This window comes from Bombina bombina, chromosome 6 (assembly GCF_027579735.1).
Source record: "Bombina bombina isolate aBomBom1 chromosome 6, aBomBom1.pri, whole genome shotgun sequence".
Classification (NCBI taxonomy): Eukaryota; Metazoa; Chordata; class Amphibia; order Anura; family Bombinatoridae; genus Bombina; species Bombina bombina.
This window is the reverse complement of record NC_069504.1, coordinates 217,189,528-217,215,624: the sequence shown is the minus strand read 5'-3', so window position 1 is coordinate 217,215,624 and position 26,097 is coordinate 217,189,528. Positions and strand designations below refer to the sequence as shown.

At 35.0% G+C, this 26,097-nt stretch overlaps 1 protein-coding gene across 1 annotated transcript in view; it reads left to right on the top strand.

Moving 5' to 3' along the window:
• NELL2 (neural EGFL like 2) overlaps positions 1-26,097 on the top strand; it is a 556,616-nt gene that overhangs the window by 243,522 nt on the left and 286,997 nt on the right. Inside the window, exon 10 of the mRNA XM_053719205.1 lies at positions 23,903-23,997. Within this exon, the coding sequence (XP_053575180.1) occupies positions 23,903-23,997 (95 nt within the window). The remainder of the gene's footprint in view (positions 1-23,902; positions 23,998-26,097) is intronic.

Below are 26,097 nucleotides of genomic sequence, written 5' to 3'. Positions count from 1 at the left end.
CTACCTCATAAGACTTATGAGAAGAGAAAGGGCAACTTGGGAAGCAGAACTGAGGACAGGCACCTTACTTTCTGAATTTCTAGATTTCCTCTTGCGTTTTCCCTGTAATATGGGAATGGCAGCTAATGCCGCAGATACAGCTGAAGATATGTGGGCAGCAATTTCTGCTTTTAGACTGCATGTGATGCCATTGAGGCTTGGGATGTAGCAGGAGAAAACTGAGGTATTATTTTAACAGCATCATCCTGGGAGACATTAGGCTCAAAAATGTTACCTTTATTTTGCAAGGTTTTCTTGACACATGAAGAACAAAATTGCATAGGAGCTGCAATTTGTGCATCTAAATATAATAAGCATAAATTCATGAGAGCAGGCTCTTGCTCCATATTAGACATAATGTCAAACAGTAATTAAACTTGTACAGATAAGTTTCAAAGATTTTAATATTCAATTAAAATAAGATAAGGAAAAATGCACTTTAAATTTTATCCCAAATTAGGATTGATCCCCAGCTAAAATTATGTGAGAAAAGTTAAGAAAAAACATTTATTAAACATCAAATAAACTTCTAAAATACCCCTCAGGCAACTCCACACCTCAATTACTGAGGTGCCTTACCGCTAATAATTAAGACCAGATCACCCAGAAATTGAGAAAAACAACTTTTTCCTCAGAAACGTTATGAAGCAAAGCCGGTCATGTGACCGCAACTGCCGAGCTCAAATTACTGCTGCAACACAGAGAGGCACTAAAAATAGCTTCCTGGTACACAGAGTACCAGAAATAACCGTTTTTTCAAACTGGACAGTTTAAAATGTTGCATCGTTTTATTTTAAAGCAAAGGGGAAATGAATAAGCTGCTGAACTAGAAAATTCAGCCTTACTTTCAGTTTAAACTTGAATTGTTGTATCAAGTAAATATGTGTCAGAAAATAAAGCCTAATAAAAAACATTTTACCCTTTCTTTTTAAAAGAGTTTAAATGTTGGTCTCACACATGCTACAATGCCTGCTTCATGCCCCAGTGTAACCTTTACAACAGGTTTATATATGTCCCAATAAAAAAGCAGTGTATTTTAATTTAAGTGCATGGTCTCCCCAACTGGAAGAAAAAGCATGTACCTGCTCCGCTGTTCGGCACGTAGACAATTACAAGGTATGAGAAGACACAGTTCTTCACAGAGACCTTTGGAAAAGAAAGAACAGAGTAGCCAATTCTGGCTTTCTAAACTAGGGAAGCAATTGTTAGGAAAATGCAGTAAGTACTTTTTTACAAGTTCCTAACTGCTTTAAAGCCACCACTAGCTGACTGCAAGGAATGACATGGAATACGGCTATAGCCCAAAACTTGCTTGTAGATTAAATCAAAATTTTTCTTCAGAACCTAAACTTCACCTCCTCCATATACCAAAGGCAAAGAGAATGACTGGGGGTTGTGGGTAAGGGAGTGATACTAAGCAGTTTAACTGTGGTGCTTTTTGCCTCCTGCTGTCCAGGAGTGATATTACCAACAGTAATTTCTCAAGCCGTGGACTCACCATATCTTAGGAAAGAAAGTACCAGTTTATCTGGGTCATACAGACAAAATGACGTTTCAGGCACCTAGCCCTTAATCATACATGCTAGGTGCCTGAAACGTCATTTTGTCTGTATGACACAGATTAACTGATACTAAAGTTACTTTTTACTTTGGTTCTGCTGTTTGTGGACTAATATTTTAATGAAAGAGATCTCACCACTCCCAGGGACAGACCCTTTTTTAATAGAATTACAAGAGCGCTGCCCCTGCAAGTGTCAATGTGGAAAACCATGTCTAGACCAGCAAAATTTATAGAATAGGCCTCATAGACACACACACATATACACACACATACATACATACAATGTATTTACATATGTACACATCACGTTTAGAAATACAGACTCACATATTTGCATATACACACACACACTTTTATATAAAAGTGGGTGACTACCATTGATTTTGGCAAATTGTCTGTTAAAACAATATTTATTTAATGTGTTTGGGTAACAGTTTCTTTGTTCCCTGAGGGTCTTTTGCTTCATTTGGTACAATAATCTCTTTTGTGTAATTTATTGTAATGGTTATTTGGTTTGTAGCTATATCATAAAGCAAATAGTTTATCCATGGATGTTTAAATTATGTAATTTATATAGTTGATGAGGAAATTTACATCTAGATGCTATTAAAAACATACCTTTTCACTGTATTGTAAGTAGTTACAAAAAAATCAATTTGACCCTCATTTTTCTTAGTTTTAATGTGTAAACCCTATTTATCAATTTTTATTTGTAAACCCTATTTATCAAGAAGAATATGTCAGTTCAATAAAGAAGGGTAATACTTGTTCCTACTAGGCATCTGCATCAATTGAACAACTTGGTTATTCTGGTTTCATCAAATATTAAAATAATATAAATCTCATTTTTTATTTTATATATATATATATATATATATATATATATATATATATATATATATATATATATATATATATATATATATATATATATATAGTAATATATACAGTATATAATAATGTGTGTGTGTATATATGTATAATAACAACTGATGAATTGTTATAACGATTAATTCACATTTTTTTCTTTTTAGTTTATAAACTAATTTTATTAAAGAAAATTGAGAAATCTTAATTCCTCACATGTATCTTTGGGGACTGGACTGCATCTATTGCCTTAAGCCTTACCTGTTACAATAAATGGTTACTAGAGTGTGAAATTCCCTGAAGCACCCCTGTCACTTTCTTTTCCCCATGTCATGTTCATTCTCTCACTATTTTTTTTTATCATTTTATTTTATTGAGTAAACTTTTTCCACAATTAAAATATTATTTAAATCTTATAAAAGAAATTGTAATATTTCCAACCATTGGAAGAATATTGTTGCTCATTTGAAGTTACATTTTAATTAATAGTAAATTTATCTGGTTTACAAAAATCTATATTGGTTTAAACATGCTGTCTTTATAAGTTATGTTTAATTGTCTCCATTTTGGTCAAGTATATATGTCACAAATATTATTGTGTCTAATATAGCTGATTCTTAAAAATAATGGTTGTTAAAGTGGCATACTATTGTTTGATACTGCAGGAGCAGGAACAAATCTTTTTATATCAGTATGTTCATTTTTTGCATGTTTTCACAATGTATTCTGTCTACAGTTGCATAATATAGTTGACGTACCTTATATAGTGTTGGCAATTATTATTATTATTATTATTATAATTATTATTATTACCTTTATTTCCTAAATACCCCAACTGATATTGCAAATAAACTATCTGGACATGTGCACATAGCCAAATTTGCTGGAGTTGTCATACTTTTAATCCATATTTTACATTAAAGGGACATTAAATACTAAACAAATGTTAGATAGAATGAAGCTTTCAAAGAAAATATTAGATTGAGAATAACATAATAATGTTTAAGTAGCTGATTAAAAAGTAACAAAAAAAGTCTATAATAATTTTTTAATGTCTATAAAACAATGAGAGCTGCCATGTTGTAACTTAGGTTACTTTATCTGCTGTGGCCAATTAGGTACAGTTCTAAATAGGTCACTAGAGTGTGCAGACAATGGCTTTGTGGAAATTAACGCCTAGATTACGAGTCTTGTGTTAGGGTTAAAAAGCAGCGTTGAGAGGTCCCAACGCTGCTTTTTAACGCCCGCTGGTATTACGAGTCTTGCAGGTACAGGTGTACCGCTCACTTTTTTGTTGAGACTCGAAAATACGGCAAATCCACTTGCGTCAATTGCGTATCCTATATTTTCAATGGGATTATCCTAACGCTGATATTACGAGTCTTCCTAAAAGTGAGCGGTACACCCTCTACCTCCAAGATCCCCAACGCATTTGAAAGTCAGTAGTTAAGAGTTTTATTAGCTAACGCTATAGTATAAAACTCTTAACTAAAGTGCTAAAAAGTACACTTACACCCATAAACTACCTATTAACCCCTAAACCGAGGCCCCCCCCACATCGCAAACAGTTAAATCAAATTTTGAACCTCTAATCTTACGAACCGGACATTGTCGTCACTACAATACATATATTAACCCCTAAACCGCCACACTCCCTCCTCGCAAACACTAGTTACATTTTATTAACCCCTAATCTGCCATCCCTAACATTGCCGACACCTACCTACATTTATTAACCCCTAATCTGCCGCCCCAACATTAAATGTATTAACTCCTAAATCTAAGTTTAACCCTAACACCCCCTAACTTAAATATAATTTTAAAAAATCTAAATAAAATTACTATTATTAACTAAATTATTCCTATTTAAAACTAAATACTTACCTATAAAATAAACCCTAAGATAGCTACAATATAACTAATAGTTACATTGTAGCTATCTCAGGGTTTATTTTTATTTTACAGGCAACTTTGTATTTATTTTAACTAAGTACAATAGTTATTAAATAGATATTAACTATTTAATAACTACCTAGCTAGAATAAGTACAAATTCACCTGTAAAATAAAACCTAACCTAAGTTACAATTACACCTAACACTACACTATAATTAAATTAATTCCCTAAATTAAATACAATTAAATAACATTATCTAAAGTACGGAAAAAAAATACTAAATTACAGAAAATAATAAAATAATTACAAGTTTTTTTTAACCTAATTACACCTAATCTAATCCCCCTAATAAAATAAGAAAGCCTCCCAAAATAATAAAAATCCCTATCCTATACTAAAATACAAATAGCCCTTAAAATGGCCTTTTGCGGGGCATTGCCCCAAAGTAATTGGCTCTTTTACCTGTAAAAAAAGTACAATACCCCCCTCAACATTAAAACCCACCACACACACACCCAACCCTACACTAAAACTCACCCAATCCCCCTTAATAAAACCACTAACCCCTTGAAGATGACCCTACCTTGAGAAGTCTTCACCCAACTGGGCCGAAGTCCTCAACGAAGCCAGGCGAAGTGGTCGTCCAGACAGGCAGAAGTCTTCATCCAAGCCGGGAAGAAGAGGTCCTCCAGATGGGCAGAAGTCTTCATCCAGACGGCATCTTTTATCTTCATCCATGCGGAGCGGAGTGGGTTCATCTTCAAGACAATCGACGCGGAGCATCCTCTTCTGTCTTCATCCGACGACTAAATGATGGTACCTTTAAGTGACATCATACAAGATGGCGTCCCTTCAATTCCGATTGGCTGATAGAATTCTATCAGCCAATCGGAATTAAGGTAGAAAAAATCCTATTGGCTGATTGGATCCAATCCAACTGTTCCAATCAGCCAATAGAATGTAAGCTCAATCCTATTGGCTGATTGGATCAGCCAATAGGATTGAACTTAAATCCTATTGGCTGATTGGATCAGCCAATAGGATTTTTTCTAAATTAATTCCGATTGGCTGATAGAATTAGTGTTATGTTTTATTAAGAGGGGGTTGGGTGGGTTTTAGACTAGGGTTGGGTGTGTGGGTGGTGGGTTTTAATGTTGGGGGGGGGGATTGTATTTTTTTTACAGGTTAAAGAGCTTATTACTTTGGGGCAATGCCCTGCAAAAAGCCCTTTTAAGGGCTATTTGTAATTTAGTATAGGGTAGCAATTTTTATTATTTTGGGGGGGCTTTTTATTTTATTAGGGGGATTAGATTAGGTGTAATTAGTTTAAAAAACTTGTAATTATTTTATTATTTTCTGTAATTTAGAGTTTGTTTTTTTTGTACTTTAGATAATGTTATTTAATTGTATTTAATTGTAGTTAATTTAGGGAATGAATTTAATTCTAGTGTAGTGTTAGGTGTAATTGTAACTTAGGTTAGGTTTTATTTTACAGGTAAGTTTGTACTTATTTTAGCTAGGTAGTTATTAAATAGTTAATATCTATTTAATAACTATTGTACCTAGTTAAAATAAATACAAAGTTGCCTGTAAAATAAAAATAAACCCTAAGCTAGATACAATGTAACTGTTAGTTATATTGTAGCTAGCTTAGGGTTTATTTTATAGGTAAGTATTTAGTTTTAAATAGGAATAATTTAGTTAATTGTAGTTATTTTATTTAGATTTATTTAAATTATATTTAAGTTAGGGGTGTTAGGGTTAGGGTTAAAGTTATATTTAGGGGTTAATAACTTTAATATAGTAGTGGCGACGTTGGGGGCGGCAGATTAGGGGTTAATAATTGTAGATAGGTTGCCGCGACATAGGGGAAGGCAGATTAGGGGGTTAATAAATATAATGTAGGTGTCGGCGATGTTGGGGGCAGCAGATTAGGGGTTCATAAGTATAATGTAGGTGGCGGCAGTGTCCGGAGCGGCAGATTAGGGGTTAATAATATAATGCAGATGTCGGGGGCGGCAGATTAGGGGTTAATAAGTGTAATATTAGGGGTGTTTAGACTCGGGGTTCATGTTAGGGTGTTAGGTGTAGACATAAATTTTCTTTCCCCATAGGAATCAATGGGGCTGCGTTAGGAGCTGAACGCTGCTTTTTTGCAGGTGTTAGGTTTTTTTTCAGCCGGCTCTCCCCCATTGATTCCTATGGGGAAATCGTGCACAAGCACGTTTAGCCAGCTCACCGCTACCGTAAGCAGCGCTGGTATTGAGGTGAGATGTTGAGCAAAATTTTGCTCTCCACTCACTTTTCTTACGCCGGGTTTAAAAAAAACCGTAATACCAGCGTTGTCTGTAAGTGAGCAGTGAGCAGAAACTGCACGTTAGCCCCGCACAGCTTTACCGACAAAACTCGTAATCTAGCCGTAAGTGTTGTTCTGCACTTCCATTTCTAACAGGAACTGAAATGCTCACAATTTCAAAATGGAATTATAGGAAAAGTGCACAAAATAAATAATGAAAGTATATTGCAGAGGTTTTATATATATATATATATATAAATATATATATATATATATACTATTTATCCTTTTATATTACCATCTCAAAGTGTTTAATATCCCTTTAATTACATTAATGAAATTTCATTATTATAACTGTACCTTCAAAATATGTCAGATATACTGTAAATGTTGAGGTCCAACTCATTTAGGTGTCAGACTTTTTCTTTTGGATAAGACTTTTTTTTTTGGGGTGGGGGGGGAATTGCGTGACCTAAATATTTGTTTGCAGTCAAGACCGCTGCTCCTTAACTCGTCCGCTGCCTCTGAGGCTGCGGACATCAATCCGTCCAATCAAATACAATCAGCTTGATTGACACCCCCTGCTAGTGGCAGATTTGGCCGCAAATCTGCAGGGGGCAGCATTGCACAAGAAGTTCCCCTAGAACTGCTTGTGCAATGTTAAATGCAGACAGCGTATGCTGTCGGCATTTAGCGATGCAGGACGGACATGATACGCTATAGCGAATCATGTCTGCCCGGGGTATGATAAATCTACCCTATATGATTACCATTTCCCCTAACACTCTTAAGCATTACTAAATGTCAGTGTCACAGAATCTCAATTTTGCAGTTGCATAATAGAAGTTGCTCACTTGGCCTCACTTTAGTTGTGTAAAATTCCTGCGTTCATGTATAGACAGATGATACAATTTTATTTCTATTGCATTCAAGTTCGAAAATAATCTATAAATACTTTTGAAAACAATGCTACATATGAGTAAGTGCCCCTGCAGTAGAAGTTTGATAGCAGTTGATTTAAAAAAAGCCTGTCACACAAAGTAAAAAAAATAATCAATAGTTAATTCCAATTGGTTTGTCTTTTATCTGAGCATATCCACTCCAATACTAGTTATTCCTAGTAAATAAACTGTTTAATTCCTTTACTAGATGAAAACATCAGATGGAATCATTTTAAAGTAATTACAACCATCCACTTCAAAAAGTTTATAGATCTAAATGATATCTTGTTACACCATGTTCATGTGAAGAAGCTTATTTCCAGTGTTGAGGTTTTCAGTGATGACTGAACACATTGTGTGCCTTCTGTCAGTACTGGTTTAATGATCTGATTATTTTTATTGCGTAATTGAGGGGAAAAAGAGAAAAATATCTTCCCATATATTGTAATATGCATACAATGTTAAAATCTAAAAAAAAAAAGTCATAGTAATGTGAAGTAATTGCAATGGCATGAGTAGATTCTAAATTAAAAATCTTAAATCCTATATGAGCTTTTCTAGAACAATATTAATGTTGTGTACTCAACAGTTCCTCTGATAGACAAACTGAGAGGACAGAGAATGGATACATCAGCCATTTCTGTGGTATTTCAGGCAAGTTGGTGGTCATGAAAATAATTTGATGCGGCTCTGTTACCCTTTTATAGGTTATAACAAGTTTAAAAAAATCCTCTCATAAAGGGTCATATTATTCATATGGAACAATTTATTTATCTTACAAAAATGTTTTTATAAACTGTAAGTTTGACGAACATTAAAATGAGCTTGCTTTATGTCACTCTTATGTTCATGTTATGATTGATGTGTCCATATGAGGGCTTCTTTCACATGTTGGGTAAAACCTAAGGCCTTCGCTGCTTGGAGCCAGAAATACTGGAGTTATTGTTGATGTTCATTTTAGCGTTGAAATGACCCATCTCCCCAGCATAAGAAACTGATGAGTGACGACTCAGGCTGACTGCAGCACCTGCAATATCTGCTCATACTTGGAGGTTGCAGGGGTGAATTCATTCAGTGCCATAATTTTCCCTGCTTCTCAAATTGTGTGCTAGTAAAGTGACAATAAACATGTGACCTCTCCATAAATTATACAGAAATATAAATTGTTTAATTGTGTGTATTTTGGCAGTATCCATCTGGTAACTGTGGTTAACTTCCATGGAACAACAAATATGTTGTGCTGTTTATATATTGAGAGAGTTGTGTTTACTCTATTAGGAAGCAATAGATTAGAATAGTGTGAAATTAGGATGTATCCACATAGGTAATTTATAATTTCACTCTATTTTTAGGAGAATACTTTTACTCTTACTGTGATAAAAGCAGTGTTCAGTTTCTGGAACACTCCATAGCTGACTGTTTCTTGATGACTCATAACTATCTTGTGCTTCGGAAACCTGCAAACTCATTTCAATTATCTTCTCTGACAAACTTGTTCTAAAATAAAAATTGTAATTAATGCCACTTTTAAAATTAAGCAAGGGGCAGTCACATATTGGGAGTACATTAAATGAACATTAACACTGTTAAAGGGACAGTCAAGTTAAAAATAAACTTGTACGATTCAGATAGGGTATGCAGAAGTTTATTAATATAACAGTGTTGGTTATACAAAACTGGGGAATGGGTAGTAAAGGGATTACTGGTTTGCATATTATGCCTGATGAAATGGTTTGGTAACGCTGAGAAACACGTAGCAATGTGCATTAATGTGTACATTTTATTTTATGTTTTAATGGGTTTTTTTAAACTTATTGCCTTACTATATGTCTGGAGTTGATACATTTAAAACATTTTACAGCAGGTTTTAAAAATGCTTTTTAGCAGTAGATAGCAGATGTATAATAGTATTAAAAGCATTCTTGCAAAACTGCTGCTATATAGTGTTCCAGGCACAAACAAGCTCCTGAGTCTACCACAAACACGCTCCTGAGAACAAAGTAAATTAGATTTTTTTTTTTATTGTAGCCTCTATCTGAATCATGAAAGGAACATTTTGGGTTTCATGTACGTTTAATGGCTCCATACTGTCTATTTGTATAGGTAAACTGATTACCTATCTATGGCTATTTTTCTATCTTTCTTATGAAATGCTGGCCAGTGGCCAATGCAAACTTATAGGACAAGTAAAAACAGGATTTGCATAATCAACAAATGCATGATAAAGACAATGCAACAGCACTTAGGGGTAGATTTATCATACCCCGGGTGGACATGATTCCCTATAGCTTGTGCCTCCCCCTGCAATGCCGCCCCCTGCACATTCGTGGCCAATTGGCCGCTAGCAGGGGGTGTCAATGATTGCAGTCTGCCACCTAAAAGGTGGCGCACGAGTTAAGGAGCAGCGGTTTTAAGACCGCTGCTTCCTAAATCCTGTTTCTGGCGAGCCGGAAGGCTCATGCGGAATAAGCAGCTTGATAAATGTACCCCTTAGTCTGAACTTCAAATAAGTAGTAGATTCTTTTTCTGACAAATTTCAAAGTTATGGCTATTTCCACTCCTCTGTATCATGCATCAGCCAATCACAAATGCGTATACTGTACGTATATTCCGTGAATTCTTGCACATGTTCAGTAAGAGCTAGTGCCTCAAAGTGTAAATGTAAAAAGACTGCACATTCTGTTAATGGAGTAAATTGGAAAGTTGTTTAAAATTGCATACTCTTTCTAAATCATGAAAGTTTTAATTTTGACTTGTGTCCCTTTAAAGGGATTCTTCAATCATTAAAAAAAAAAAAAAAAAAAACTCAAACTTGGCAGAAAAAAATGTGTTTCCTAATGTTTAGCAAGCTATTTCTCATTAGCATTTAGATACCACATTTCCAAAGCCAAAATTTAACCTGGCTGTGTGATTTATTTATGTATTTATGTGATTTATGTATGTATTTATTTACTTTTATGTGAAGATGTTCTAGTTAGAATCTGGTACTGTCTCTCTTCTGTGTCATTTCTGGTTTGATTATAACTTTAATACATCCAGATTCATATTCAGGCTGCACTGTGGCTGAGAAAATGTGGGTCATTTAAATATTTTTAAGCTTGTAGTTAAAGCCATGCTAAATCAGCTTGCAAAAATCCTTCTCTCACTGATTAACATGGGTATTTTGACGTATAAGCTAATAGAAACTAAAGTTGCTTGTCATTTTAATTTAATTTGATTAATTTGCTAAATTTCCACACACACCCACTATATATTGAATATTAACACTTTACCTCAACCATAGATAGACAGATAGATAGATAGATAGATAGATAGATAGATAGATAGATAGATAGATAGATAGAGAGATAGATAGATGATAGATTAACTCAATATTTAGCCTTGTTAAACTAAATGTTTTGATACTCTCTGGTGCATTTTTCAACTGGCATCAAGTTTAGCAAACATGCACTGTATTTTAATAAGATTATATTTTAACATAGGAATGCTGTACTCTTGAACTTTCTAAGTGGTTGATAAGTAATTTAGTAGTTTTATATTGCATAATGATTTTCTATGTATCGTTTTTGCTGTTAGTTCATCCTAGACACAGGTTAAATATGTTTTCACACATACTCTCTGTATACATACTAATTTTATTATATTTTTAGTGTCTGTCAATTTCGAACATTTTGTTCAGAGTTTTGTTACATTAATTTTAAACTAAAATGTAATAAATACAAAATGCCATAATGGCCAATAAATATGGTTTTACATGTTGTTCTGTCCCTTCTCCTATTTGTACACTTAAAGGGACAGTAAATTCAAAATTAAACTTTAATGATCACATAGGGCAAGCAATTTTAATAAACTTTCCAATGTACTATCATCATTAAATGTTCTTTGTTCTCTTGGTATTCTTTGTTAAAAGCCAAACCTTGGTAGGCTCATAAACGGATTTGTAAGCCATAGGAAGCCGCCTCTTATCTCAGTGCATTTTGAACGTTTTTCATATTTAGACAGTGCTAGTTCATGTGAGTCTTAAAGATAATATTGTACTCACTCCCATGGAGTTATTTATAACTTAAAGCAATGGGAACAGCACACAGTTAAAGGGTAAGTGCACGGTAGACCTCAGGACGCTGCCAAGCCCTGAGACATATATACAAGAAAGAATCAGGGTCTCCAGCACTTAAACAAGTTTATTTGCACAGTAAGCCACATTTCCCCAAAACGTCGCTTACTGTGCAAATAAACGTGTTTAAGTGCTGGAGACCCTGCTTCTTTCTTGTGGAGTTATTTATGAGTTAGGACTAATTAGCTAAAATGCAAGTCTTTCAAAAGAAATTAGATAAGGAGGGGTCTGCAGAGGCTTAGATACAAGGTAATTACAAAGGTAAAAAGTGTATTAATATAAACGTCTTGGTTATGTAAAACTGGGGAATTGGTAATAAAGGAATTATCTATCTTTTTAAACAACAACAATTTTCAAGTAGACTGTCTCTTTAATAAGTCCTTTTGTAGTTTTCTCTTTGAATGCAATTCCAACAATTGTACACTACACCAAAAGACATATGAACACTCTTAATATATGATAACAACTGAGCTCTTTATGCAAAACAATCTTCAATGTATTTTTTTTTTTTCTATGCTTAAACTAAGCACAAAATATTTTAATCCTCCAATTATCTCTTAATTTTCTAATGTCTGGATGTACTATTTTTTATGTTAGTGTTTTTAGTATTGTTTTATATAGTATTCGTATTGTTTTAACCACCTAAATGTCTCTTGCTAGTATTGTCCCCCTGTTATTGCGGCTAGCAGGTGTCATATCATTCAACAGTGCCCCCTGCTTTTGCACAACAAGTCACAAAAGAGCAGGATCTGTCAGTCACCCTGGTCAAATTAGTACCCACACTGGTTAAGAAACAGTGGTCTTTAAACTACTCAAATCAGCCAGTAGGATTTCAGTAGCTCTTATCTTATTGGCTGTTTTGAACAGCCAATAGGATTTCAGAAGTTCTTATCCTATTGGCTGATTTGAATTTGAAGAATCAAATCAGCCAATAGGAATACAAGGTACGCCATTTTGAAAAGGCATTCAACTTCAGTGTACAGCGATGACCGTATGACGAGGACGCTCCACGCAGGATGTCTTCAATTTCCAGGATAGCTCCTCTCCGCATCACGCCGCCGGGATGAAGACAGAAGACATCCCCAATATGGATGAAGGTGTCGCGGTCTCGATTAAGACTTCTCGCCGCTTGGATGAAGATGGATGCCCGCACTTCAGGAACAATAAGTAGATTTTATGGGGTTAGTGTTAGGTTTTTTTGGGGGTGTTTTTTTTTTTAGATTATGGCTTTGGGCAATTGTAAAAGACCTGAATGCCCATTTAAGGACAGATCATACAAATGTCCCTTTAGGGGCAATGGGTAGTTTAGGATTTTTTAGAGATAGGATTTTTATTTTGGGGGGTTGGTTGGGTTGGGGTTTTTACTGTTGGGGGGGACTTTGTATGTTTTCACAGGTAAAAGAGCTGTTTAATTTAGGGCAATGCCCTACAAAAGGCCCTTTTAAGGGCTATTGATAGTTTATTGTAGGCTAAGGGGTGTATTTATTTTGGGGGCGCTTTTTTATTTTTATAGGGCTATTAGATTAGGTGTAATTGTTTTTATTTTTGATAATTTAGTTTATTATTTTTTGTGATCTTAGTGTTTTTTATTTTTCGTAATTTTAGTCTTTTTTTTTTGTAATGTTAGATTTTTTTTAATTTTTTCGTAGGATTAGTTTATTTAAAATTTTTATATTTAGGATTTTTAATTGGTAGTTTCTTTTTTTTATTAGAATAGTACTGTTAGGTTAATTTATAGTTTAATGTTAGGTTTATTTTTATTTCACAGGTAAGTTTTTATTTATTTAAATATAGTTATATTGTAATTTTAATTTAAAGTTAGGGGATGTTAGTTTTAGGGGTTAATAGTTTAATTTAGTGTTTTGCGATTTGGGGGGTCGACAGTTTAGGGGTTAATAGGTTTATTTAGTGGCGGGGAGGCCGGAGGTTTAGAGGTTAATAGGTTTATTTAGTGGTGGCATGGGGGAAGCAGGAGGTCTAGGGGTTAATAACTATATTATAGTGTTGGCGATGTTGGGGAGCGGCGGTCTAGGGGTTAATATATTTAAATAGTGTTGGCAATGTGGGTGGGCGACAGATTAGGGGTTAATAAGTTTTAAATAGTGTTTGCGATGTGGGAGGGTGGTGATTTAGAGGTTAATAGGTAGTTTATGGGTGTTAGTGTACTTTGTAACAGTTTAGTTATGAGTTTTGTGAAACATTTTTATTTTGCAAAATCCATAACTACTGCTCTCAGATGGCGGTATGGATTGTGTCGGTATAGGCTGTAGCACAAGCAGTTTAGCCATACCACACAACCTGTAATGCTGGTGCTATGGAAATCCCACACTCAAACATAATTTTTTTGAGTGCGGAATGGACGTTGCGTTACAGGCTAAAATGCTTGCGTTACAGCTATACCGCAGCGACTCGTAATATACGTTCCTGGCCATTCCACGCGCAATGGCCAATTTTTCAGCGGTATATCTGTACCGCAAAACTCGTAATCTAGCCGATTCTCTTTTATTTCTTATTTCCTTGTTCACTGTTTCTATATATGTTTTCTGTCCCTCACTTTTCTACTGTATGTTTCTATCCTCACCCTCTCACCTTCCATGTATTTGGCTTAATAAATTCCAAAAGCAGCACTTGATTTATTAAAATAAAAATAGACTTCTATTAATTACTTGTGTCTTTTGGTGGTTTGGTTCTACAGAAGTGTAGAAGGACAGACAGTTTTTAGGTTGTATCTCCCATTTAGCTCATTGGTTTGAGAAGAGGGTAAAGCTTGTCACTATAAACTTATTGTCCCTTCCAGACTTGTCATACATCTAGACTACCTAGATCAGCGATGGCTAATCTTGGCACCCAGATGTTTTGGAACTACATTTCCTGTGATGCTAAGGTAATCTGCAGTGTAGTTAAGCATCATGGGAAATGTAGTTTTGAAACATCAAGGGTGCCAAGGTTAGGTTAGCCATCACTGCCCTTGACTCACAGCCAGACTAGCTTGTTACTGCATAGATATAACCACCGCACTCACTGCACTCACAGAATATCTGTGACAGAATAAATCTCTACAGGAAAGGTGTATGTCCACAAGTTCTATATCTAAAACTGCCACTGCAAGGTCATACATCACAAAGACAGAGTTTTGAGTATTGCTGCTCTTAAGCAGACATAAAATAGCAAAAATGCCATGTACCACTATTGTTGAAGATAACCACCACAAAGGATATTAAACACATAGTTTAAGTTATCTTCAGAGCAACAGTGGCCTTCTGGTACTTGGCTAAACACAGCCACTGAGCTTAGTAAGGCACAGCATATGTGTGTTGCCACCGATCACCAGGTGTGTTCAGATCAGGTGTGACAGTGCATTACTACTTTGAAGCTGACTTTACCTATGGTTTAAAAATCTTTGTGAAGGTTAAACACTTAGTTCTGCACAAGCAATGATGCAATAAATAAATTATCAAGCGCATTAGAGCAATTTACTATGGATCTTTATGTCTCTTTAAACAATGACCAAAAATTTGTCCTTGTCCTAAGTAACTAATGAAGATGTATTGTAATTAATCGTGATGTTGTAGTGTGCATTTTGATTATTTGAAAAGGATGTGGCAGTGACTTTTAAACAATGTGCTCTTTAGGTAAAGTGCTGTACTTCAGCTATTTAGTTTATGCTTAGGAACGGCAGTTCCAATACTAAATTTGTGCTACTGAGGTAAATCTAATTCCACTTACCAAATAATGATGGCAGCAGCTGTTTTTTTGCTGTAAACAGATTTAAAACGTGTATCTGCTAATTGTAAGCCCTGTAAGCAATGCATATCTTAATGTGGCTATTTGGGAAAATTATAACACTTATTAACTTCAATTAAGAGAAAATTGAATTTAGCTCATAACATTCTTTTCATAAAATCTTTTTTGTTGCACTTAAAATCTTGCTAATGCACGTGTAATCCTAATAAAATTGATGTATGTGCAACAAAATTGAGCGATTGTGCTGAACAAAGCTATATTATACAATTATAAAGCTAAAGCCATTGAAAAGGAAAAATCAACATTTGTTGCAATGACTGCAGGAAGAAAAATATATCATTCCAAAGACTTAAATTAATTCCATTAAAGATGTACTATTTGCATGTAATAAACATAAATTAGTCTACAGAAATTGCTTGTGATAGGGTATTTTAACTAAGTACTAAAAAAGATGGATGTGGATATAGATTCTTCAGGAACATAGTTTAAAGTGTTGTACACTTGTATTGTTACTCGTTTTAATATTTTTGCTATTATGGTTCTTCAGTGAAGAATTTGAATTTGTATTATTTAAAGCAATAAAGTTGTTGAAAAGATCATCCAGATATCAATGAACTTGTGCAGAGCATTTGATAGGAATTGCATCAGCCTAGTTGGAAAGAATAGACAATTTTTAGATAACTAGTCTCTATGAGATTTGGATGTGGAAATGCAAGAATGTATAGGTTGATCAATTATTTTTGCTGTACTACAAAAATATATATTTTATACTCTATTTAAGCAGCATTTAATATATCAATTAATTAATGGAGCCCCCTCCTTTCTTATTTCTTTATTCTGTCCCTTAAAACCTTAATATTTAATCTAGCTAAAATTCTGGGTTTGTGGGTTATTTATATTTCATTTCTAACATATTATTTAATTTAATATTTAATAAAAACTATATTTTCATTATACTCAATGTATTTTAATTTAAATACACTAAAGTCAAAATTAAACTTTCATGATTTAGATAGTGCATCATTTTTGGGCCTATTTTCTGAGACACCATTTCCCATGATGCTCAGTATATACATATAAGTGTTTGTGATTGGCTGATGACTTTCACATGATATCGGAGACAGGGAAATGAGAGGAAACTGAAATTTTGTAGAATAAAATCTACTCTCATTTGAAATTCAGAGTAAGTGTTATAGTATTGCATTTTTATTATGTATATGTTGGTTTGGGAATTCTACTGTATTTAGTGGTCCTTTGAAATAAACATTGTTGCATTAGAAGAATTGGCCAAATTAGAACTCACTGCAGTAAAACATACAGAAGGTCACAGGTACAATCTGACTGTCCCCCAGCTTACGGCTTCTTAAGCACCCTAAAAAAGGGTGTTTCAAAGCCAAACAACACATTGCATATTTTAATATGTTCTGTTATGAAATTAATTTATAAATATCTTAGTTACAGTTGCATTTATTGCCTGCTGCCAGTTGCTTCTCTCAAGCAGTTAAGTCTTATGGCGAATACTAAGATGCCAATATTGCACCAATGATCAGATAGGAGACTGTCCAACTGTCCAAGCAAGCTATTGTCCCATCATGTCTGGATGCTTTACCACAGTGAGTTGTGATTTTATCAGTCTTTATTGGGCTGCTATATTTGTTATAATAAACTATTCAGAGACCTCTTCCTTGTGTTGTATTTTCTATTGTGATACTTGGCCTGCGCCCTACACATTAAAAGGAGCTGTTCAAAGTGCACAACTTGGATTTTGTATCTTTACTACGCTATAGCACTTTTACCATTTATCTTTTAGACACTCCTTATTATATAGTCATGATTGTAATTATAATATTGGTCTTGTGCTCTGGTGTCCAGTACTCACAAACACATACATACAGGGTAGGATCCTAACAGATAAATCACTGTTCGGCATATAATTGCTTGCACACTTGTCAAGGATGTCATATATTGCCTCAACTCTGTGTTAGTGAGTAGTGTGTCATTGCAAATTAAGTCTCTTAGTAAAATACCAGTGCTCCTGGCAATGTCGATCTTACCCTGTGGAATGTAGTCGACAGCAAAGTATATCCAAAATTCGGAGTAAATCAAACAGTGTATCTGTATCTCTGTATCTGCGGCACCTACATTGGCTCCCCATTCACAGCAGAATTATATTCAAAATTCTCACTCTTACATACAAAGCTCTCACCAACGTCACTCCCCACTACCTATCCTTTCTAATCAACAAGTATACTCCAGCCCGCCCACTAAGACCCACTGCTCCTTTCATCTTAGACTATCACCTCTTCTCATGCTAGACTGCAGAACTACTGTCATGCAGCACCTACCCTCTGGAACACTCTCCCTCTGTCTACTTTTAAGTGCTCCCTGAAGACTTTTTTGTTCAGAGAAGCCTACCAACCAACTTGTAATACATTAATTTCACTTACCTAACATTTCCCTCATCTAACTCTGCATTAACATCTTTCTCAATCTTGCAGTCCTCACCTCCTGTTTCTCAACCTCCTACCCTTCTAGATTGTAAGTTCCCATGGGAAAAGGGCCCTCAATTCCTCCTGTATGTGTTTGTAACATTTTGTCTTGTCTCTTACAAGTTTTATATCATTGTTTTATTTAAATGGAAAGCGCTGCGGAATATGTTGGCGCTTCATAAATAAAGTATAATAATAATAATTATTATTCTTTATTTATAAAGCGCCAACAGATTCCGCAGCGCTGCCCCTGGGTACAAGGATAACAGTACAATGGAGAAACGATACAAAAAATTTTTTACAGACAGATACAGGGTGAATTTAGGGCCCTATTCCCGTGGGAACTTACAATCTAGATGGGTAGGAGGATGGGAAAAAGGAGGTGGGGACTGCAAAGGTGAGAATGAAATTAGATGCGGAGATAGATGCGGGCAACTTTTAGTTAAGTGAAGTTAGTATGTAAAGGAGTCGGGTGATGAGCTTCCCTGAACAGAAAGGTCTTAAGGGAACGTTTAAAGGAGGAGAGGTTAGGGGCAAGTCTGACAGATCGAGGAAGTGCATTCCAGAGGGTTGGTGCCACATGAGAGAAGTCCTCTAGTCTAGCATGAGGGGAAGTGATGGTAGAGGATGCAAGAAGCAGGTTATTGTTGGATCTTAGGAGGCGGGCAGGAGTAAATTTGTTGATGAGTGAGGACAGGTAGGGTGGGGCAGTTTTGGTGAGGGTTTTGTAGGTCAGGGTGAGAATTTTGAATTTAACTCTGCTGTGAATGGGGAGCCAGTGAAGAGACTCACAGAGAGCATCGAGAGAGGTGGATTAGCTTGGCAGATGCATTTAGCATGGATTGGAGGGCCAGTTAGTAAGTTGTTACAGTAGTCAAGTCGGGAAAGATATTGCGTAGGTGGTTGCGGCAGGATGAAGAGAGCAATTGGATGTGGGGAATGAAGTACAGATTTGAGTCAAGTGTGACTCTGAGGCAGCTTACTTGGGGTGATAGGGAGATAGTGGTGCTGCCAACAGTGATGGAAGAATTAGAAACTTGAGTATAGTTAGAGGGGGGAATTAGAAGTAGTTCGGTCTTGGACATGTTTATAAACCAGGGTAGGGTCGAAAGAGAGAAGGCTGATCCGGGATATGTGTCTGACTTACAAGCAATGAATGCTGTTAAAAACACTTCATCTTCAGGGAAATACCATAAGAGTTCCCTTCCCATAGCCACAGCTCTCTGCCCTTCCTTGTGACATCACCGACTCAAACCAGGATACCAGGGGAGATGTAAATCTTGTATAGTAGCTTCTCTTGTGTTAACGCTTTAAAACTTCTCTTTTATTTGCATACAATAAAAAGTAATAAACATTAGTAGGCACTTTGCAAAATGCCATTGGGAAGTCTGGTCTAATTAGCCATAGTCTTAGCTGTGGTTTTCCAAATGGAATGTCAGTTTTTAAAAGACCAAGGGCGTGATTACATATGCAGCGTCACCCACAAAAGCCGGCGTTGCCGGCTTTTAGTTGGATATTGTATTCAGATATATGGTACCACATATAAATGTGACGCGTATATTTCACCCGTCACCCTGCTAATTTTACTCCCATAAACTAACATAGAACAACGTTGCAAGTCGGTATCACATATTCAGCGCAAAGACTAACGCGACGGAAATTTAAATTTTACTCCATTTTCACCTTGCCACACAAAGGCTTTTGCAGCAAGCCTTGTGCTGAATATGTGAGCACCGTAACTCCCTAGAAGTATTAACAAACACCTAATGCATGCGCAGTATCTAATCCACCAACCCCCACATCGCAGTATAGCTAATAAACCTATTTACCCCTAAACCGCCATCCCCAACATCGCAATCTACCTATTAACCCCTAATCTGCCACCCCCCACATCGCAAAGTATAAAATTAACATATTAACCCCTAATCCACCAACCCCCTACAACGCAATAAACCTAATTACACTATTAACCCCTAAACCGCCAACCCCCCCACATTGCAATAAACTTAATTAATCTATTAACTCCTAAACTGCAACCCCCCACAATGCAAATAACTAATTAAATTACTAAGCCCCCTAACCTAACTCCCCCTAATTTAACCCCAATTACATAAAAAAATCTAAGTTACAATTAAAATTAAAAACCTAATATTACTTAAAAAAAATACTAAGATTAAAATAAATTAATCTAAAATTACAAAAAATAAAAAAAGTCTAACATTACAGAAACAAATAAGCCAAATTATCAAAAATAAAAAAATTAAATTAAGTAAATTGAAAAGTGTCTTAAAACTTCATGCTCTTTTAAATTTACATTTTAACTTTATTTAACATGTTTTGCACAGCACTGCACTCCCTCAAAGACACTCTATAGAATCATTTGTTACAAGTGTGTCTGGTTGGGTTCCAAAATAGGTGATCAGTCATATTTTTGTCAGTGTACTGCAGTGGTCTCTCTAATTGATGTGTTTTTGATATACCTCATAACGTTGAGGTTAAAAAGTGTGAGTGTGAAATTTTAAGACGTCTGTAATTAAAAGGTGTTTTTAATACTACACTGAGATCAGTCCATTGTGCTTCTGTTCTTCTTTTTTATATATGTATATATATATATATATATATATTTCAATAGGTAGAAACTTCAAGGAAAGAAGAGGCACTCACATGACTTAGTTAACACAATTTTTTTATTAATTCATCAATTCAGTCAGTCAATGTTTCGGTCCTCACAGGGACCTTTGTCAAGACTGTTTCTCAATATGAGAGTGTATTCTATGTTCAGCGGTGAGATAGCTCATAGAATACACTCTCATATTGAGAAACAGTATTGACAAAGGTCCCTGTGAGTACCGAAACATTGACTGACTGAATTGATGAACAATTAATAAAAAAATTGTGTTAACTAAGTCCTGTGAGTGCCTCTTCTTTCCTTGAAGTTTCTACCTATCTACCATGGAGTGCACCCAGGCAATACACACTTACAGTGAGTGCTTGGATCCCAAAACTAAATAAATATATATATATATATATATATATATATATATATTATTATTTATTTTTTTGTCAGTTCTATAAGTGAGTTTTTTTAATTTGTTGACAATATTCTCAATTTTGTAACATATCTGTTTCCTGATTTGCAGTAAGAGAACTGTATGCTTATAAACAATTTATAAATTGCAGCCACTTTCTTCTTTTAGAAAATAATTTCCTGCACTGCTCTACTTGATATCAGATGAAAATCTTGTCAAATAGAATAATGGTGTTTTCTCAATGATTGAAAAAAATAATAATTTTAAATATATCATTTAGTAAACATGCCCAGTATATCCATCATCCCATATACAAATTGCATACAGCTTGTTTAACACTTATGTCAGTATGGTTCATTTTACATATGTAAATTATTATTTTCCTTAGACACTATACAAAGGGATTCATCTAATGTCACAATATTTTTTATAAATTGTTCGTAAAAATGTTCACACAATTTGGCCTATCATTTTGTCTTTTGTGAGACGTAATGGCCAAGATTACATATGCAGCGCAGGTTTCAGCGCAACTGCTGAAACCTGTGTCACCCATAAGTTCACCTTGCACATCGGGTGAATCCCATATACGACGGCGGCAGTTCATAGGTGCAGAAATAGACATTTCTGGAGTCGCCAATGACTTACAGCAGTTTATAAACTGCCGGCGCATAAGTAAAATACAAATTTTTTTTACATCGCCCGTAAAAGTCTAACCCACATCCCAGAAATAAACCTGACACGTCAAAACCCCTATATCCGCCATCCCCCAACATCGCAACTACTAATGAAAGTGATTAACCCCTAAACCGCCATCCCCCACAACACAATATACTTAATAAATGTATTAACCCCTAATTCACCATCCCCCCCACATCGCAACTACCTAATAAATGTATTAACCCCTAATCTGCCACCCCCCCTGCATCACAAAGTATCTAATTACACTATTAACCCCTAATCCACCAACCTCCACAACGCAATCTACCAATAAATACTATTAACCCCTAAACTGCCAACCCCCCACAACGCAATCTACCTAATTAACCTATTACCCCCTAAAATTTTAAGGGCTATTTATAGTTTAGTGTAAGATTAGGGGGTGTTTTTATTTTGGGGAGCTTTTTTATTATTATAAGGGTATTAGATTAGGTTTAATTTTTTTATTTTGGATAATTTCGTTTATTTTTTTCTCTAATTTTAATTTTTATTTTATTTTTTGTAATATTAGATTTTTTTATTTTAATTTAATCTTAGTTTGTTATTTTTTTTAGTAATGTTAGGATTTTTTATTTTAATTGTATCTTAGGATTTTTTATTTTTTTTAATTTAATTTATTAGTAAGGTAGTCTTTTTTTTATTTTATGTAATTGGGGTTAATTTAGGGAGTGTTAGGTTAGGGGGCTTAGTGATTAAATTAGTTATTTGCGTTGTGGGGGATGGCAGTTCAGGGGTTAATAGGTTAATTAGGTAGATTGCGTTGTGGGGGTTGGTGGTTTAGGGGTTAATAGTGTTAATAGGTAGATTGCATTGTGGGGGTTTGCGAATTAGGGGTTAATAGTGTAATTAGATACTTTGTGATGTGGGGGTTGGCGGTTTAATGGTTAATCCCTTTATTAGGTAGATTGAGATGTGGGTGAATGGCGGATAAGAGGTTAATTACTTTATTATGTACTTTGCAGTGTGGGGGTTGGCGGATTAGGGGTTAATAGTTTAATTAGGTTTATTGCGTTGTGGTGGGATGACGGATTAGGGTTTTAAACTTTTATGTACTTGGTGATGTGAGGGTTGGCAGATTAGGGGTTAATACTTTTATTTAGTTATTGCGGTAGGGGGATGGCGGTTGATAGGAAGATATTGCTCATGCGTTAGGTGTTTGTTGAGACTTCCAGGGAGTTAGGGTGCTTATATATTCAGCTCAAGGCTTGCTGCACCTGCCCATATGTGGCGAGGTGAAAATGGAGTAAAAGTTCTCAATTTTCGTCGCGTACGTCCTTGTGCTGAATATATGATACCGTTTTGCGATGCCGGTTCTATGTTAGTTTTTGGGAGTAAATTTAGCGGGCGACAGGTGAAATATGTGCCGCAATTATATGCGGCGCCATATATGTGATAGCAGTATGTGACTAAAAACAGCCAACAATATTTTAGCAAGTTATCCAATGGTTGAATGAAAATTTGTGCAGTACATGCTTGGTGCAAATTATCGTTTAGCGGATTCCATTGATGTCGATAGGAGCCAATAGTAGTAAACCTCTAGAGATATTTAGAAATAGCTAAATGGAAAAAATTTACTATGAAAATTGCTGAGAGATATTTACCATTTTAAAGGAAAAATGTTACAGTTAACAGCTACAGATAATTCCTTATCGTTAACTAAATAAATGCAGCCTTATTGGGTACTTATGTTTATCAATGTCATTAAATACAAAGGCATTTTTTTTGCTAAACAGTAAACTGTATGGTTTTAAAAAATAATAATGTTGAAGCCTAAATTCGGTAGAAATTAAGAACATTGCAAAATATTTACAAGGTATGTGTGCACCATACAATGCTTTCTATTGATAAGAAGTAACAGGTAACATTAAGTACTGTTACCATACACCATACATTTCAAACACTTGTCAAAACAATATTTTTGTGGGTTTTGTATACATGATATTTTCCTCTATGAAAAGACTTAAAATATATGTGTCAACATTGTCACCTGGCAAATTGTTACACCTCACTATCTACAATGGACTTTCAGAGTACATCTGATTTAAAAGATGGATTTCCGCAGTAATATTATTCTGCTTAGAAACATTGTTTGCACACGTTACACATAGCATTGCATGGAATGATATACAAAATGTTTATGTAATAAATACTGTTAGATATTTTTTATAATGTGATGAATATACTATTTTTTTTCTTTTATTCTTCACAGCTATGTGTATATATCAAGGCTTAACATATTTCGAAGGGGAAATGGAAGCCGTCTACTCCTCCAGTACAGGAATGTGTGCTTTGTTACAATGCAAGGTGCGTCACTAAATTCAGTAAATTATGCTGGCTTAATGCTTTTTTTTTTATTTATTTTCTACCATTAAATCATATATATCAATTTTAAACCATATTTATTTGGCTTGCCAAGTATATCCTTTATTATATGATTTGAAGCTCACAGATAGATGGATTGAATTCTTTTAGAATATTTTCTTTATGAGGCACCATAATGCAGTGTTTTAGCCTGAGATCTTTATGTAATTTTCAATGTGATAATGCATTGTCTGAACACTTGGCTTTAATAATTGATAACAAAGTAACCAAGATTTCTCTAAAAACAAGTGAATCCTACAAGTAGAAAAGGTGGAATCTTCATTGTGTATATCATGCCTTACAAGCCCCTTACCATACTCATAGAGGACTAAACTGATAGAATCAGGTTCCTTTGAGGAGGCTGACTAAGGTTATTTTAGAGCTCTATAAATAAAGCATAAGTATACTAATTGTATTTCACTGCAAAATATGTCTTCCAGTGCATCCTATTTTTGTTTTGGCCTATGGAACTCTATTGCTATTCAGTTATTAGCCTTAAGGCACCCTTAGGTGCTTTCCAATCAGAACTCCAGTCAGAGCAAACAATTTATCATTAAGGAAGGTTCTGCTATCTGCTTTTTTTATGAATATAAAATAGATGCAAAAAAAGGGGGAAATGATACACCAAAAATCTTTATTCTGCAAATATCATACTTTAAAAAAAACGAAAAAAACATTCAGCAAAGTGCAGTATTTTGAGTATCACATCATATTGATTAATAATGCATCTTAGTAACTGGGTGAAAATTCTAACGGCTAGATTTAGAGTTTGGCGGTAGCCGTCAAAACCAGCGTTAGAGGCTCCTAACGCTGGTTTTGGGCTACCGCTGGTATTTAGAGTCAGTCAGGAAAGGGTCTAATGCTCACTTTGCAGCCGCAACTTTTCCATACCGCAGATCCCCCTACGCCATTTGCGTATCCTAACCCCTAAACCGAGGTCCCCCCACATCGCCGCCACTCTATTAAAATTTTTTAACCCCTAATCTGCCGCTCCGTACACCGCCACCACCTACGTTATCCCTATGTACCCCTAATCTGCTGCCCCTAACATCGCCGACCCCTATATTATATTTATTAACCCCTAATCTGTCGCCCCCAATGTCGCCTCCACCTACCTACAATAATTAACCCCTAATCTGCCGACCGGACCACACCGCTACTATAATAAATGTATTAACCCCTAAAGCTAAGTCTAACCCTAACACTAACACCCCTCTAACTTAAATATAATTTAAATCTAACGAAATAAATTAACTCTTATTAAATAAATTATTCCTATTTAAAGCTAAATACTTACCTGTAAAATAAACCCTAATATAGCTACAATATAAATTATAATTATATTGTAGCTATTTTAGGATTAATATTTATTTTACAGGCAACTTTGTATTTATTTTAACCAGGTACAATAGCTATTAAATAGTTATTTACTATTTAATAGCTACCTAGTTAAAATAATTACAAAATTACCTGTAAAATAAATCCTAACCTAAGTTACAATTAAACCTAACACTACACTATCAATAAATTAATTAAATACAATACCTACAATTATCTACAATTAAACCTAACACTACAATATCAATAAATTAATTAAATACAATACCTACAAATAAATACAATTAAATAAACTAACTAAAGTACAAAAAAATAAAAAATAACTAAGTTACAAAAAATAAAAAAATATTTACAAACATTAGAAAAATATTACAACAATTTTAAATTAATTACACCTACTCTAAGCCCCCTAATAAAATAACAAAGCCCCCCAAAATAAAAAATGCCCTACCCTATTCTAAATTAAAAAATTTCAAAGCTCTTTTACCTTACCAGCCCTGAAAAGGGCCATTTGCGGGGCATGCCCCAAAGAATTCAGCTCTTTCACCTGTAAAAAAAACACATACAATACCCCCCCCCCAACATTACAACCCACCACCCACATACCCCTAATCTAACCCAAACCCCCCTTAAATAAACCTAACACTAAGCCCCTGAAGATCTCCCTACCTTGTCTTCACCACACCGGGTCCCAATCGGTCCAGA